Here is an 18,628-nt window from a genome sequence, read left to right on the forward strand (position 1 = left end):
ATCATGGACAATCATGCAATTAATCACGATTAAATATTTTAATAGATTGACAACCCTAGTTCAAATGTAATCTTGTAAAATGTAGTTTTTGGCACAAAACTTGAATAAATCCAGTTGTTTGAAGGAGATGTTTTCACAGCAATATAAAATAGATAATAGAGACGGAATTATGACCTGTTTACCTTTCTAACACTACCTCTAAGTGTTGTTGTTTTTAACCGTGGTATCGAATTGGGATCATGGAATTTCTCTGGTATTGGTATTGACTACTGAATGTCTGGTATGGCGACATCCCTACCTGGCAGTTGCATAGTCTCCCAACAGCGAAGTGAGCAAGTGGGCTCTCTGTGTGGGTCTCCTGTGGTGCTGGAAATGGGTTTGCACACAGTTTTTACCACAGTGGGAACTCCTACAGTTAGCCTGCCTGTCAGAGGGGCGAACAACAGACCCGGGGTCTTCTCAGAGAGATACAGCAGGGAGAGAGAGAGAGAGAGAGAGAGACATCATTATCATCTGCACTCTCTGCAATTCTCAGTCGCGGCTCACGACTACTCCTCCTAGTTCCACCTGCTTCGATGGAATACCCTCAGGCTAAAGATCCAGTTAAATGTCAAGCAAAGAAAAAGCTGCAATTATCCGTTCACAGACTTCCCGTTTCAGATCTTTATTCCCGTCGTTATTTCACGCTATGCAAGTACTCGTTTCTTCAGGAAGCCGTCGTGCTGGGCCAGTGTGTGCCCTGGAGAAGATGTAGGTTTTTTATGTGTGTCGTTTGCATGTTCTCCTCAGCATCATGTGGCTTTCTACCAGGTGCTGGGACTTCTCCACGCATGCAATTAGAAACTTTGAATCATGCATGTATGTAGACCTCAGAACAGCTCCCGGTGCTGAGGTGTCTGGTAATGAGGCTCTTAATGAATATATTAGAGCACATGCTAGCCTTTTTACATCTAAGCAGGCTGGTAAAACACAGAGCTTTTATTAAACCCCCGCGACAACGTAGCCGGTATTGAGTGTCCGTCCTTCCGTCCTTCCGTCTGTCCGTCCGTCCTTCTGTCCTTCCGTCTGTTTGTGTGTCACATTTTCGTTTCCGGAGCAGAACTCGGTATGATGGTTGACAGTGTGGTCTAGTTGAGGAAGGTGAGCTAATAACAAGCTACATTGTGCTCAATAGACTAATTCCATTAGTTCCAAAAGGGCAAAACCTTTGGCCCTACTTGTGAGCAGGTAGGCCTTTGCCTTGTCATAGTGTCACTATGTATGCAAAGTTATTGTCATTTGATAACCGCTAACTGACATCGATTCTGGAAATGAATTCATTGGAAAGACATGTGTAACACATATAGTATATACACATTCTCTCAACAGGGGAACAGCTTTCTATCCTTTTCATTTCTACAGTCGATCGTTTCTGTGTGCATACAGTATTTATCGAGCCTCGGATAAAAGTGTTCTCGCTCAATGACGTTTTGTCTTAAATGTTACCGCTGATCTATCGGAATTGGTCCAACACGCTGAAGTGAGCATCTAAAAACAGCTCGCTGTTAATATTTCAAGACACAACAGCGAACAAATGAGTTATTCACACGGGAGATACGCTCTGTTTTTTTTTTTAAATAACATGAAGTTTTCTGATCTGTTTTTAGTGATGACAGTCCACTTCAAATGGGTTTATTTTGGAACAGTTTGTGTTGTAGTTTGGTAGTTTAAAAGAGTGATCGGGCCTCATTCAAGAAGCATGAGACATTTAAGATTTTTCTCAGAATATTCTCTCAGGTACAAATGAACGAGTCATGTACTTAAAAATGATAATGCCTTAATCTGAGTTAAATGGAAGTTCAAATGAACCTGAAAAAACAAACTTCATTGTTTATTTTTTTTATTTTATTGACGTGCTTAGGCATGGCAACTTGCTAGCTGCAGTTCATTAGTTGTTAAGCTAATTCTGTCCCTCTCACAGCTGCCTTAAGGCTGGCCCACACTAAAAGATTGTGCAAATCTTAACAGATTTTGAAAATGTGAGAGACCCCACACATAACGACATGTTGTGATGAATTTAACAATTTTGTTCTTATACGGTGTGGTGAGCAGCGGTTTGACCAAAACATCACACACTAACAGATTTCTTTCATGAACAACAAGAGTCCCGACTACAAAAAAAAGGAAATCTCGCAAAAATCTCCCACGATCAGACGTGACTTTAGTGTAAACTGGAAGGGCACCTTGATGGCACTTAAACACGTTTTCTCTACTAGAAGGGCGTCTCAGAGGGCACTTTATCACTTTTTCTCCACTAGAAGGACACCCTAGAGAGCACTTTATCATGTTTTCTCCACTAGAAGGGCACCCTAGAGGGCACTTTATCACTTTTCCCCACTAGAAGGGCACCCTAGAGGGCACTTCATCACGCTTTCTCCACTAGAAGGGCACCCTAGAGGGCACTTCATCACGCTTTCTCCACTAGAAGGGCACCCTAGAGGGTACTTTATCACTTTTTCTCCACTAGAAGGGCACCCTAGAGGGTACTTTGTCACGTTTTTTCCACTACAACGGGCACCATAGGGGGCACTTTATCACATTTTCTCCACTAGAAGGGCACCCTAGAGGGCATTTCATCACATTTTCTCCACTAGAAGGGCATCCTAGAGTCACCCTGAGTCCACCAGTGAAGAGTCCCATGTTGTTGTAAAGCATATGTTACGGTCTATACATTGTAAATCTTGTGGTGAGGTGTATTTCTGGGTCTTATTCCTGTGGATAACTTCTCAAATGTATAGATAAAATCTTCTCTAGTGAAGATAAAGAAATTTGCTGCACACCAGGAATGCCATCCAAAAACTATCAACAGTAAACAAACAGTGCAGACGGCTCCTCAGACTCAAACACAGTGAGCACTTCTTTATAGACTCCCTTTTTTCCGCAATGACGTGCTGTATCATAGAGCGAGAAATCCATCCATCGTGCGAGAGGCAGAGACAACTCTCTGCACCTACATCAGTCTCGCTAGACAGGAGTGCAATGCAGTTACTCTGTAAGGCGTGTAGTATTATGACTAAGGAGCAGCGCCTTATTCTTGACCTTTCATATTGCTACAATACGGCCTGAAGCTGAATGCAGTGAGTTTGCACCTGAAGTAGGTGAGTCAACTTTGTGGGAGAAGTCTGTATGCCAAAGAAGTACAAAAAAAACTCATAAATCGCTGATACTTCAGTAACCAAAGGTGGATTTTCCTTTTCATATCGAGTCCCTGAGGTTATATTTTCATCAAACATATTATTGTGCTTTCTCAGATATTCCATTTAAATACAGACAATAGGACCGCGTCCATCACAGTCTGAGCTTTCAACCACAGCCAGAACCCATCATACCTCTTCCACAAGGTCCCTCTGAACCACGATTAGAGGACCTGTCCCCCGTTTGAAGACGGCTTTTTATTGGAGACATCAAAGCGCCGGTTGCTCAAATATTCAAGGTTGCCGCCGTTTGGATGTCGCCAAGATTTTTGTCGGAGATAATGAAAGACTATTTGTGATTAGTCGGGAGGAGAGAGCTGGTAGCTGTGTGTGTGTGTGTGTGTGTGTGTGTGTGTGTGTGTGTGTGTGTGTGTGTGTGTGTGTGTGTGTGTGTGTGTGTGTGTGTGTGTGTGTGTGTGTGTGTGTGTGTGTGTGTGTGTGTGTGTGTGTGTGTGTGTGTGTGTGTGTGTGTGTGTGTGTGTGTGTGTGTGTGTGTGTGTGTGTGTGTGTGTGTGTGTTGCCATAAATAAGTATGCCAATGAGATGGTGTAAAGTGGATTAAGCTCGCTGTGCTAATACCGCCGTCATATGTGCGGAGCCATTTGATGTCTGAGAAGCTACAGACACTACGGGACTGATTCTATCGTTACATCTTTGCTAATGCAGCTCTTAATGTGTATTCAGAGCTGAGAGACTACTACTGTGGCTACATTACATGTATTACATAAGGACACACTTTATAATAACCATCATTTATAAATGGTAAATAGTTAGATAGTTAATTAAACTCATTAATAGTTATTATACTGTTCACAAACATTGAAATGATAATTAATAATGTTTACTATTTATTAGTAATGCTGTAATTTCTGTTATTTTATCATTAGTTTGTGTAATGAATGAAATAATTAGTTTATAAATTCTATATTGCAGCACAGCTGATAAGACACGATAACTTTTACATTCTGATTACATTAATTAAGTATTTATTATCAGTTTATTGTTGCACACATTATAACGTTTTCAAATGATTTTTAGACCTTTAAGAAATCGTTTATAAAACATCTATAAACTAGGGCTATCAAAGTTAACGCGATAATAACGGCAATCATTTTTGTAATGCGTTAACGCATAACAGTATTAAATACACAATGACAAATCTCCCTTTAAGGTACATTTTGAAGAGATAAAAAATGTGCGATTAATTTGCGATTAATCACGATTAAATTTGGACAATCATGCGATTAATCACGATTACATATTTTAATCTATTGACAGCGCTAATATAAACATTACATATACAGTTGGACCAGAAACCAAATATTACCATTAACAAAGTGTTACAAATATCTGTCTAAGTAAGTAAGTAAGTGTGTGTGTGTGTGTATATATATATATATATATGTAGATTAACACCTATACAGTATGTATATATATGTGTGTATACATGTAATATAAAAAGTGTTATAATGCACCAATAACTGTTAAAATAACAATAATATAGCATTACTAATAATAAGTAAACATTATTAATTATGATTTCTTCGTTAACATTAAAATAACTATTAATTAATTTTAATTAACTATCGATAAATGATGGTTATTATAAATAACCATAATTTTATAAATATTATAAATGGGTGCAATATGTGTTGCACCCATTGTAGTCCGGTCCTTGATGCAGGCTATACAGTATGTTCATTATGGATTATGTAGAAAAATCATGAAGATGTTTATTTTTGGCTCAAGATACATTTCACTCCAGAACATGGCACACACAAACACACAGTGAAATGTTACCTTTAGGATTAGCGTTGTACAATATATAGTTATATATCTAGTTATTTGTCATGCTTGTCAGGGCTTTATGTTCAGCAGACCATATGGAATATTTAAAGCACAGTTGAACATTAAAGCATAAAATACATCATGAGATGTCTAGCTCTCAACTTAATGCTACAGTAATTGCTTGGCGTTGCCTTCACTTTGACTTTGACGTGGCATGTAGTTACCGTGATGGAGCGAGCATGCAGATGTGTGGAAGTTCAGCTCTAAAATGATTTTGTAAACTTTTTTTATGATTATGAAGGTGATGGATGAGCTTATTTTTCACTTATTCAACAGGAGTCCAGACTAAAGTTGTGAATTATAAAATAGTGACTTAACCTTTTTTGAGCCAGCGCCCCCCTATCTCCTAAAACGTAGGCTAATTGTGACCCCTGAATATTAATGTTGATTATTATTCCGTGTTAGATCATTAAAAAAAGCATGTCATTGAACGCCCAATAACAGATTTGATTAAACTGGACAGTTGGAATATCATTATCATTAATTTCCCTGGGAGCCTAAAAAGCCATGTGAATATAAATTATATTTATGAGTTTCAAACAAACAGTTAGAAATTTGACATTAATTAGGTCTCGTTATTGTTCACAAACAGTCGCCAAACAGAAGGGCACTTTGAAGATGAAGCTTTCATTGAAGTTTGAGCATAAATCACTTAATTTCCTGCATTCTGGGGAATTTTTATGCACCAAACTTATGGTGGAAATGTCTTTATTTGTGTAAAGGAAAACACAAACTTCAGGCGGCAGGTGATAGAAAATAAAAATAGAATCAAATGAATGCAGTACAGCTCTCGGGCATTCTGTATTGCTTAGAAATATTTATGTTATCCCTGCTGAGTCAACACATTCAGGCATTATTTACTCCATCTTCTCTGGGGAAGTAACCTCTTTAAATGTGCACGTGGCACCGATTCATGTCAATGATAAATTAATTTATTGTAATCAATTTATAATCATCTGGACTTTAATAGCTCATTTATGTTTCAGCAAGATTTCCGCTTATGTTTAAAAGTTTCTGGACATTCAAAACATTTCCCACATATCTGTGTTCTCTGAGAAGTCCAGAATAAAGTTGTAATGTTTTGAGAAAAAATCGATCTGGCCTGTAGTCTGCTGTACATTATGTTACTGTTGAAATGGTATTATCCCCTTCAGACCGTCTGACAGACACAGAACCCCGTTCGGGACTCTGGTCTCTGGATGAGACAAAGTTCAGAGAAGCGGCTGTGCGCTGCTCTTCATCGGAGATGGAAAACCGAATCTAACTAGGCATGATACTCACCGTCGTGTGGCTTATTGTACGTGCAAATGTTAGTTTCACCACCTCCAATAAAGTGCAACTCAAAGCTGCTCCACAAAGCTTTTCAGAAGCACACACAGTGATATAGACCTACAGAGGAGCAGAGGAGTCAGAGGAGCACGGCGTTCTGTAAAAAATTATGAAAAGCTGCGCGCAAACAAATTCAGAAAAAAATGCCTCGTCTTTAGCGGGGAAAGCCTCGTCGAAAAACGAGCTTCAGATGATGATAAAATTGTGAAAATGTGCATTCGAATGTAGGACTAAACTGGCATAAAAAGAACAGACACAAACCTTATTATAACCATCATTTATAAGTGGTAAATTGACAGTTAATATTTGTATACCCCCGCGACAATGTAGTCGGGAGTATATAGTGCTCTGCGTGTCCTCGTTTTTGGAGCAGAACTCAGAAACTATTTAACTTAGGAAGTTCAAATTTGGTATGATGGTTCACAGTGTGGTCTAGTTATGCCTTTGGGGGTTAGAAGTCCAGGGTGCCCTACATTTTTGATAATAACAAGCTAGATTGTGCTCAATAGACTAATTCCATTAGTTCCCAAACGGGGGTATGTGAGCCATGCTCACTTTTGCCTTGTCCTGTTAGCAAACAATGAAATGATAATTGAATTGATAATGATATCAATTGAAATGATAATTATTATAATTTAATCATTCGGTAATCATTAACAAATAGCTAATATAGTTTACAAAATGTTATGTGTGCAACAATAAACTGTTACTAATAAGCTAATAATCATTTAGAAAGTATAGCATTACTAATAATAAGTAAATATTCATTTTATTTGTTTGTTTGTTAACAGTAAAATACCTATTAACTAAGTTCAATTAACTATCAATTTACCATTTATAAATGATGGTTATTATAAAGTGTTACCTTGAAATACAATAACAGAGAACTTCAATATATATATAGTCATAAAAGAAGCTATAAGAAGGACATAACACACACACACACACACACACACACACACACACACACACACACACACACACACACACACACACACACACACAGAGAGTCCTTCTCTTAACTTGCAAAAAAGAAGTTAAAAACTTCGCTGTGCTTCTGTAGGTCAGACACAAAGTGCTGAGACGACAAGTCTCCCGTCCATTAGCGGCCTTGTCCGCTCCCATCTCGTCAGCCGCCGCTGTCATTTACCAGATTCACGTCCTTCCTTTAGTGCAGCTGCTGCTCTTCAGACAACAGTTCCTGTACTTTATATCATTGAGTCTCCCACTGTGGGCAATTAATGCTGCTTTACTTCGGCGAGCGTTGTGTTCATACCACTGTATAAAATCTCATTACCCTTGAGCGTATTATTCTACTCTTCTGTGATCATACTGTAGACAAAGTGAGCGTTAATTGATAAAGACGCCAAGAAGCAAGCATAGGATTATAAAAAAAACAGCATCACGGTATTCTTTCTCACCTCCCACTCAGTAGATGTCCATTTAAATGATGCTACATGCTTTTAGATCATTCTATTCAGCGATACTGTGAAGTGTCATTTTCTCCTATCTTTTTTTTTTATAACATTAACGATGTCTAGACGTGTCTGTCAGCGAGACATTTAGGGACAGCTAACAAAGCCTCGGCTGTCAGTCTCCTCTTAATGGCTGTCCAAAATGTCACATTTTCCCGTGTTCGCCGTGTAACCTAGACTGCACAGTAGCACGAACGGTGACAAAAGATCACTCAGTAAAAAGAACAGTCGGCCTCGAAACAAAACAAAAAGCTGTCATTATCCACTCGTTCCAATGTCCGTCAAAACGTCTTTGAGGTTGACACCAACACAGAGTGTGGTAAGAGTTCCTGAACTGGAGCTCTGACAGTTTGTTGTCTGCACCTCCGAAAAGGCCATTAAATGTCTTTTAAGAAGGGTGATTCAAGTGTCTTAAAGCAAAAACAATGAGCCTTTATTTATCTCGTACCAATCATGGTGAGAATAGAATGGTAACTTCTCTTTTTAGCTAGTGGTGTGGATCTAGGGATGGTAATGCCTGTCCACAACTTTGGTTCAGACTGATCTCAACAACTGGATTGCTATGGGAGTTTATAGACATTCACAGTCCTGAGAAAATTAATCCTAAGGACTTAAAGCTGCAGTAGGCAGAATGTTTTTGGCATCATTGGGCAAAATTCCATAATAATCTTTCAGCATATTGTAATTCAAGTGTTCTGAGAGAAAACTAGACTTCTGCACCTCCTCATGGCTCTGTTTTCAGGCTTTAGAAAATCTAGCCCGTGACGGGAGACTTAAGCCAAACACAGGTCATTTCAGAGAGAGAGAGCGTTCCTATTGGCTGTTCACTCAACAGAGGCAGCTGTCAATCACTCTCAAACTCTGATCAAACGGTCAAGCTAGGCAGCGCTGATCAAATATTAATCAATATTCTGTTACTGTAATGTCTATTTCTTGTTTGTGACCTGGCTGGTGGGCGGTGCTTGGTATTTCCTCAACTGATCTCGACATGGCTGCCGGGTCACAAACTTTCTCATTTACAAGTAAACAGTACACTACGAGATGTTTCTGAAAACATTTGAGGTGAGAAATAAGCATTAACGTAACATAATATTGATTCATATTTGATCAGCGCTGCCTAGTTTGACCATTTGATCGCAAAGTCGCGAGTGATTGACAGCTGCTCAGAGACGGCAAGGCTCCAGCTCGGCTCTGATTGGTTGTTTTCCTCCGGTCTGTGAAATCTTGCAGATGCCATTAGGAGCACCGGAGGACACAGAGGCACATGATTCTTTTCAGATTACCTACAGTATCCCATGCACTACTGTCAGGATATAGTAACTTTAATCATATTTGCTCCAATTCTACCTACTGCTGCTTTAATGAGGAAAAAATAGGATTGTGACTTACAATTAGGCTGAACTTAATATCAGTTAGTTGTATGGCTGACCAGAATGCTTCGAAGCTTCGACCGTTGCCATGGTAACCAACCTCCAAATCAGTATTCAAATGCTTATTTTTTGTTGTTTATTTTTTAATATAAGTATGTAATAATGAAGTATAAATCCCAAAATAGCCCATGAGATAAGGAATAACCCAACAATATTATTCATTATTCATGTTCATTCATAACCAAATTTGACCTGCAGCCCTTTGCTGCATGTCGTCCCCCTTTCCTGTCTCTCTTCGGCTGTCAAAAAAAAAAAAAGTATATATATATATATACACACAGCAGGAAAAAAACAGCGCACTCGCAATGGGAAAAGAGTGTATTGCCTATTTCTAGCGGGTTTTCCCGTGTTTAAAAAAACCTACATATATGCGCTAATTTTGGTGGAAAAAAGGGTAATAGTGTTGCACGTGTTTGTAGCTTGAGAGAGAAGCTCAAACCTTGTGTTCTTTTTTACCTCCGTGGGCAGCTCTGTGGGAGTCTGTGTGTGAGTGTGAAACATGGCATGCATGCTCAGTCAACTTATTCTGATTGTGAGGTTTAAGAAATGAAAAGTTAAAGATAACCAGTTGAATGTTTCTGCTCTGAGTTTGTATGAAAGTCTTGTGTGTTGACAATCATTTGAAGCTGGAAAAGGAGCTCTAAAAGGCTGCATCAAATCCTGACTTTTAGTGTGAAACTTGTCGCTGATGATGACAGAGCCGGAGGAAAGGGAACATGCGGTTCAACATTACGGCACAGACGTTCTTGGCTTTTGTTTACTTTATTCTTTTTGTTTTGCCTGGTAGGGGGGGAGTTTGGTCGATTTCTATATCAATTTCTGTTTGTATGTACCTGAATCAAGTCTGTATTTTTTGTTGTTTGGCATTTTTCCCTAAATTGAATTCTCAAAAGACGCTCTGCTCTCTTATCTGTCTCTGTGTATTCCCTGTTTTCTACTGTGAAATTGGGCCCCCATCTCTCGCTCTCTTCCTTGTAATAGGCTCATCTGTCCTTCTCTCTCTGCTCCCTCTATCTTCCGTGAGTCTGAGTAAAGCGGCTAATGGTGCATGGAAATGGTGGCGCGCCTATAGACACACTCTTTCTCTGTTATGTGTTGCAGTATGTCGGTGAAAACACACATTTACAAGGTTGAAGGGAAGTCATTCTCTCACCCATCTCATTCATTTATTGTAAGGCCGCTATAAGAGCTTAAAGACAAATATATAAACTGCAAAAGAAAAGGTAAAAGGCCATTACACTGCAGTGTTTTTCTTTCTTTTTGAATATTTGATAACGGAGTTCTTGTTAAGTTATCTTCTCATAGGGGAGGTTTCAGTTTGTTCTCTACTGCATTTTATTAATGATTTGAGGACTGATGAATGTGATGATGATGACGTGTCTTACCCTGTCCTCAGGTGTACATCCGTATCCTGGACAACGAGTGGAATGTGTACAGGCGTTACACCGAGTTCAGGGAGTTCCACAACTACCTGAGGACCCAGTTTCCACAGGTGGACACCTTCAACTTCCCACCCAAGAAAGCCATAGGGAACAAGGTGAGCTGCACGTAACCGTCAACTGACTGACTGCTGGGGCCTTTCTCTGTGACTGTGTCTCTTCTGTAGAGTAGTGGTACGTAAAGAATAATGTGACCTCCTGTTGATCGTTATGGACAAAATATATATATAAAAAAATAGGGCTGTCATGATTAATCACACATTTTGTATCCGTTCAAAATGTACCTTAAACGGAGATTTGTCAAATATTTAACACTTTTATCAGCATGGGAGTGAACAAATATGCTGCTTTATGCAAATGTATGTGTATATTTATTATTGGAAATCAATTAACAACACAAAACAATGACAAATATTGTCCAGAAACCCTCACAGGTACTGCATTTTGCATAAATATATGCTCACATCATAACATGGCAAACTCAAGCCCAACAACAGCTGTCAGTGTGTCAGTGTGCTGACTTGACTATGACTTGCCCCAAACTGCATGTGATTATCATAAAGTGGTCATGTCTGTAAAGGGGGGACTCGTGGGTACCCATAGAACCCATTTACACCCCTTTGAAAATGGCCATGCCTGTTTTTCCTTGCCAAAATGTAGCGCTGGTTTGAAGCGTTATTTAACCTCCTTCGTGACAAGCTAGTATGACATGTTTGGTACTGATGGATTCCTTAGGTTTTCTAATATACGATGCCAGTATCTTCAGTCTAGCTTTAAAACGGAGCCTGATACAACCTCCGGAAGATGGATTGCGTTCATGCGTTAAAGAAATTAGTGGCGTTAAAACGAATTTGCGCGTTATTATCATGCTGAATTGGTCGAAAAAACCTCCAACACGGTGCGGGACACACCGAAAAAGGGCCTTAACCCCCCCCATTTTCCTGCCAGCACTTTATCACTTCTCCTCTTTCGCCACCGTTTTCTATTTTGCTGACACAAACACACAACCTCACTCTTCATCTACCCGGGACAATCGCTGCTCCAGGGTCCCCATGGCTCACTCACCTGTCTAGTTACTAGGAGAACTCTCTCCGTCTCCTCCTAACCCCTCTCCCCTTTCCCTCCATTTCATCCTGTTCTCCTCTGTCTCCCTCCCAACCTTTGGGAGATAATTCGGTTCTGACCCCGATTCTCTGGCTGGTTGGATTTGACGCCGCGTCTGACTAACCCCCCACCTTCAAAGACACTGCGCTTTCACGGCTAGAAACTGGACTGAACGGCCGATGTGCCGGGGCTGCAGATGTGGAAAAAAAAGCAGTTGTGTGGGTCTGCGGGACCGTTGCGGGATCATGTGAAAGTGCAAGTGGTTATCAAAGGCCCAGCCGGTCTGTGTCATTGTGTCCGGGAAAGCTCTCTGAAAGCCCATTACGCTGCAGGTTTGTGTGAATTATTGGTTTTTCACCATTTCCAGGAAGTCGGCCGTCGCCGCCGCACAGAAAGCAGCCCTGACTTTGTTGCTCTCTGACCACACTTTAAAGGCGGGAGCTCCACACGCTGCTGGAAAGACCGACACACACTGAACCCTTGCCTCACACTTCCTGCAAAGTATCAGAGGAACTTAACACCGTGCAGTTTTTTTTTCTTGACCTCACGTGGAGGTGCACTCAGGGTGTAGTCAGTACACTGTGATGCGTGGTCAAAGGTGCAGCAGGCTTGAAACTTTCAACCAGAAGAGTTCAGTGAAACGATGATTTTCAGGGTTTAATCTACGTTACCGTGGCGATTCAGTCATTCTGAATAACCGGCATAAATAATAGAGGTTGTTAGACGCCAGCTTCTTCTTCTCTGTCGTTTTAATTTTATATCAATTGCAGTATTTTCGTCCCATAATACACACAAATTAGATTTTTGTGCTGTCCTCAATAAATTGTAATTCTACCCAAAGTACCATAACCGCCGTTTGCCATCATGTTTCTTTTTTTGCGACTTTCTCTTTAAAGTGGATTCATTTTTATACGCCTCTTGAGGTCTCTTCATCACCCACACGGTTTGTGTTTGCTCCCCCCAGTTTCTGTTACTTTACAAATATATACAGTGATGATGTTCAAGTCAGGTTGCACCGTGGAGACCAGCTTTTCCTGTTGATTCATTGATACTGAAACCTAAAACGTTATGCAGACACAACCTAAAATCTCTCCCCCCTTTTCTCGTTTTTCCTCTTTAAGCAGTCATGCAGAGGCCCATTTCACTGAAGCGTTTTGCGAGCACTGCTTTCACAAATGATTGTTGCTCGTAAATTTCAGATACATTTGCGGGACCTTAGAGGGTTCTCGCACGCTCATGCGAGTATGGTATTTGTTTTGATTGGTGAAAAGTGTCAAAATGAGCAAGAGGAAATTATCTCACGTTGTAAATATAGCAGCTTGCTCGCTGCAAATTTGGTGAAACTGAGCTGTAAATCTTTGACCATGAACATACATTACACTTTTATTGTTTGTATAGCCCTTTCCAGCGGGGAGCTGAAGTCGTTATATCACTGTCTTCAAAGCCACCAGACCAGACTCCATTCACAAAAACTGTCATTTACCTCGCAGAACAAAGGAGTTGCTGGTCTACTGCTACAGCGATCGGTGTGGTATTGTGTGACTTTCGGATCAGAACTAACATGGTGTCCACAGCAGTACATTGCTTAGCTTCTGTCATAACATTAAGACCACTGACAGGTGAAGTGAATAACATGGATTATCTCGTTACAATGGCACCTGGCAGTGGGTGGGATATATTAGACAGCAAATGAACATTTTGAACTTTGTGGTAGAAGCAGAAAAAATGGGCCAGTGTAAGGATGTGAGCGACTTTGACAAGGGCCAGATTGTGACGGCTAGACGACTGGGTCAGAGCATCTCCAAAACTGCAGCTCTTGTGGGATGTTCCCGGTCTGCAGTGGTCAGGACCTACCAAAGGTGGTCCAAGGAAGGACAACCGGTGAACCGGCGACAGGGTCAGACCCAAGGCTCATTGATGCACGTGGGGAGCGAAGGCTGGCCCGTGTTGTCCTAGCCAATAGAAGAGCTACTGGAGCTCAAACTGCTGAACAAATTAATGCTGGTTCCGATAGAAAGGTGGCAGAACACACAGTGAGGAGCAGTTTGTATGGGGGTGCGTAGCCGCAGACCGGTCAGGGTGCCCGTGCTGTCATAATGTTATGGCTGATCGGTGTAAACGGTTCTTGTAGCAGCGTCATCATGCAGAATCCTATGTCAGGTCAGGTCGTTTTTAGAAGGGTTTTGGGAAAATAGCATTTTGACGCTTAAATGTAATCATTTCCTCAGAGTACTCAAATGAGCTGCTATAGCAACAGAAGTTTTGGAGAAACCTGCCAACAAATAACAGCAGAGCTCAAGGCCTTAGGGACCAGACTGAAATGAAATGAGGGAGCAGGCGGAGGGCTTTATAGCTCAAAGATTTGATAAGTACCAGATTGGTAAAGTATGTGTGTGCATGTGTACATTTAATGTGTGTGTGCATGCAAAATATGAATGTACTGTGAAAGTGGAAGCTGCACAGCATAAAAGAGCAGTTATGCTGTGTGTGTTTGTGTGTCAGACAAAGGAGCTGTATGTGCAGGGGGGATGTTTGTGTGTGTGTGTGTATAACACTACTGTTCTCTCTGAAAAGGTGTCTGTGTGTGTATATCTGTGTACAACTAAGTCTCTATACCTCAGAAGTGGGTCTCTGCAGCATGGAAGTGTGTATTCAGTATATTCAGGTGTGTTTCTCGTGTGTGTGTGTGTTGTGTTCTTGGTAATCAGCAGGCCTGCCGTGCTGAGTTTCCCTGTTATTTCAATCCAGCCGGTGTTTGTCTCTGGCTCTCTAGGAGCACTTCTGAGTGTGTCGGCAGCAGCGACGACCTTCTTCTTCAGGTGAAGTGGGGAGCGGTGCTGCGGCAGAGAGTACAGAGGCGAATTGTGCCAAGATATTTTATACTCAGACATAAATTGTCTGGAATTTTTAGGCTTAAATGGAGCTAATTTAACTGGTTTCAAATAATACTCATAGGGGCGAATTCACAAAGAATGGACTGTGGCTGCTGATAGCACAATGATTTGTGCACCATCTGCTATCTGCCCCGTCTTAAAGGAGCAATATGTAGCACTGACAGCTACCTGATAGCAGTTAGAGGCAAGTTTTCGCAATTTGAGGGTTACCTTCTAGACACGACCTTGTTAACCTCTGGCCACCAGCGGTAGTTGGAATCACTTCACCGGCTGTGTGTCTCAAATACTCGCTGCCTTGATAACGCAGCTGCACACGGACCACAGAGAGATGTGCCGAGGCTTTTCAGGTCGGGTAGAAACATTAACGTTATCTCTGTTGATTCAGTTCGTTAGCTTGCTTCCATGCCTGCAAAAGGCTGTTGTTTGTGTGCCAAATTGTTTCATATGTGGCAATGGGGTGTTGAACTGGGCAGTGGACGGGATCACACCGGCCAAAACAAAAACTAAAACGTTCTGGACCTGAATGGAAATTTCAAAGGGGAAAATACTGACTCTGACATTGTTGTTGGAGAAGCCAGTAGTTCAATTTAGCATGTTTCCTTAATCTCTGACGACATATCATGGTCATTCTACGATTCATTACTGTAAATATATTACATATTGGTCCTTTAAGGTCCGATTCACAAAAGATATTGCGATCATGATATTACAGTGTAAACACGGCCATAATGTTTTGTATCTGAGTGCAATTTGGTCTTTTTTACTTGAGCGCTCTGGCCATTTTTTTTTTTTTTTTATAGACCGGGTTCGGGTCAGACTCATTTAACTTCACTACTTTCATTATGCCCATACTGTAGGAATGAATTACATTCCTGTCACTGCAGTGGACATCCCTTATAAATGCGCTTCAGTTACCACCACCTCTCTGAAGATGCTAATAATTTCAGTGTAACTGCGTGTGGCCTTTAGCGCTGATCTTTCTGAATCGGACTGTTTTTGCAATGAGACTCATTTGCATAGAAAGATGTCTTCTATGAATACATTTAAAACATCCTTCTTTGAAGGTGTGATTCTATTTTGGACGGGAATCCTTAATTGAATGGTACAGCAACGAGTTTGTCGCTGTACTCATTTTCTATTTGTTATAAATAAAGTTGCTTAAAAAACAACAACATCCGCTGTTGTGTAGTGGGTCAGATTCTCTGAGCACCGCGGTTGTCTTTTCCTAAATCCTTATGAATTCTTATTCACATCTTTCCTTGACCTCATGAAGTTTTCCATGGAGGTCAAGGAAAAGTGGTTAGGAAACCACATAGGATGTCATTTTTTTGCTTGCTATTCGCCCGCAGCCTTGTGTGAGTATAACATACATACAATACGTGGCCACACACTCTGCTCTAAAGTGTTGGTGGTACCGTCAAGGTTTATGGTTTGCATAAGTCTGTGATGCAGTTACTGTAGTGGCTTTCAAAAGAGCACAGAAAATGCTGAAAGTATGATGATATTTGATCATAATGAATTTATTTACTTCCAACCTTGGCTGACAGACAGCTTCTCAAAACATTTAGTTAAGGACGATGATAAAAGGTGTTGCTGTGTTGCATCTTCTCTCCCAGTTTCTCTCTCTGTCTCTCTCCCCGTTCATGTGTATCCGTATCGTCTTCTCATCTCCGTCTACCTGTTTTTGCTACAGTCTGTCTTTTGAGTCTCTTTCCTGCTTTCATCTGTTACAAAAGTGACACTTTCGTGACAGTTTTGCAAATCCAAAGCTGGTTTTGATACCCATACATACGGCACACACACTATTATGTGCGGCTAATGACGGAGGAATGTTAATATCAGGAGTGATGTGAGACGGAGAGACCTTCAAAAGCCTTTTCAGCAGCAGCAGCAGCACCGTGAATATCTGCTCTGGAAAGGATGAAACATACCAACTGTCAGTGGAGATCAGGTAGTAGAAGAAATGCGAAATGCACACACACGCCTTACTTACAGTATTACATGCAAAGGACACTCTTAGTTTCATCATCATCACACACACACTTCCCAAAATGATTGACAGCTCAGAGAGAAACACAGCTGTAGTTGTGCTCTGCTATGGATTTAAGTCATTCGAAATCTTACGGAAAAACATGGTACACACCTATCACATGTAACAGGTACCCCCCCCCCCCCCCCCCTCCCACCCCCACACACACACACACACACACAAACACACACACACTCACACACACACTTTAGTCAGATTATCTATGCCAACATTTAGCTGACTTCTCAGGCAGCTGGCATGCCAGTGCCCTGTCATTGGGCGGTTCAGATAATCTCACGCCACGTGTGATGTCAGGACTCATCAGTAGTGCAATACAGGAAGGGAAGGTGAATCACAGAGGTGTTAACTGGATGCCGGCTTAACTCCTGCATCACGTTACATCTGATGAGACAGGAATTTTAACTATTGTGAAATAGATATGTGCGCCAATGTCTGTATTGTTTTTAAGCATACGGTGACCAGGCGTCCCGGTTTGTCCGGGACAGTCCCGGTTTCAAGCTGACTTGTCCCGAGTCCCGACACATATCTATAAAACACTCAAATGTCCCGGTTTGCAACAGTCACTGACAAATTGTCCCGGTTTTCACCACAATTAAAATAATAATATTATACTTATATAGACGTTTATCATGTTCCACTCATTAATTAATTTGTGCGCATGAGATAAGTAAAAAGAGAGCCAGCACAGCACACCCCGCTGCAATAGAGAGTGATGTTGCGCGCTGTTGAGCCACAATTACGCAAGGACACGGCAGATGCGCTTGTTACATTTAGTGCAGTTTTGAACCACAGAATCTTCCGTGCTTATGTGCACATCAAACGTATCGTTTTGATTAATTATACACAGTTCCTTCTGCGCATCAACGGGTGTTTCGCTCCACTTATAACTCCCTCAGGACCGTCTGTTCCTGTCCGTCTTTTACCTGTTGTCTCCATCCTGGCCAAAATGTCTGAGCTCCACAATTATAATTAGAGAAATCTGTCCAAGAGATCTAGAAGAGATGTAGAACCAGTTCTATATTGGAACTATCATCAAATGCCAATCAAATCATGGCTATAATCTACAAAAGTTAAGTTTTAACAGACAAATGGGTGTCTTTTCCGAGCCGTGCTGCTCCAACAACAAACTGGGGGGAAAAAAAAAACAGAAAGTGAAAGCACCAAGCCTCTGTTCCATGAAATCAGTTTTACTTTCATAAATCTCCATTGAACTCTCATGTTTTGATCGCATTCTGAGCTGCATGCAGCTGAAGGACTGACTCAGGACTGCTAAAGTCCAAGGACCCAGTATATCTCTTGGTAGCTTCGCAGTATTTTCTGGTCAAAATGACAGTATCATGTGTGTGTGTGTGTGTGTTTACGATTTTTAGGAAATTGTGTTTCTTGCAATGCAAGAAATCATGGAGTTTAATGTAAATCATAACATAGCAAGTAACTCCTGCTGGATTTAATTAGCTACTCCACACAGCAGTTTCACATCCAGACTGTGGAGGTGGAAGTGGTACATTAATGATTTTTTCCCCCCAAAAAAATCTGTGTCATAACCAATTTCAGACTAGTGCTTTGAGACTGAATAAGTTCCCCAGTCACACACCTTCACCTGTCGGAGGGGGCGACTGCCGCCCATGAACAACCCAAACATCTCTGCCTACACTGTCGGTGTAAATGTGTTTGTGTGTCACCTTGATAAATGTGTTGTTTTTTTTCCTTTAAGCAAAGAACTTTTTTAATTTCAAAGTTGGCTCTTTAAAGCGTTTTAAGTGTAATTCTGAGAGCTTTCAGAAAATACCTCAATTTCTCCTTGAACAGTGAAGCGAAATAATAAG

General features: G+C 41.0%; 1 protein-coding gene across 2 annotated transcripts in view; it reads left to right on the forward strand.

Moving 5' to 3' along the window:
* Nucleotides 1-18,628, forward strand: part of snx29 (sorting nexin 29) — a 175,471-nt gene that overhangs the window by 129,380 nt on the left and 27,463 nt on the right. For both annotated transcript variants that reach the window (XR_012591971.1, XM_074620629.1), the window contains exon 19: nt 10,712-10,852. Coding sequence is in view for 1 of the 2 variants with exons in the window: in XM_074620629.1 (XP_074476730.1) it covers nt 10,712-10,852 (141 nt within the window). In the remaining variant the exon portion in view is untranslated. The remainder of the gene's footprint in view (nt 1-10,711; nt 10,853-18,628) is intronic.

The sequence above is a fragment of the Sebastes fasciatus genome, chromosome 20 (genome assembly GCF_043250625.1).
Source record: "Sebastes fasciatus isolate fSebFas1 chromosome 20, fSebFas1.pri, whole genome shotgun sequence".
Classification (NCBI taxonomy): domain Eukaryota; kingdom Metazoa; phylum Chordata; class Actinopteri; order Perciformes; family Sebastidae; genus Sebastes; species Sebastes fasciatus.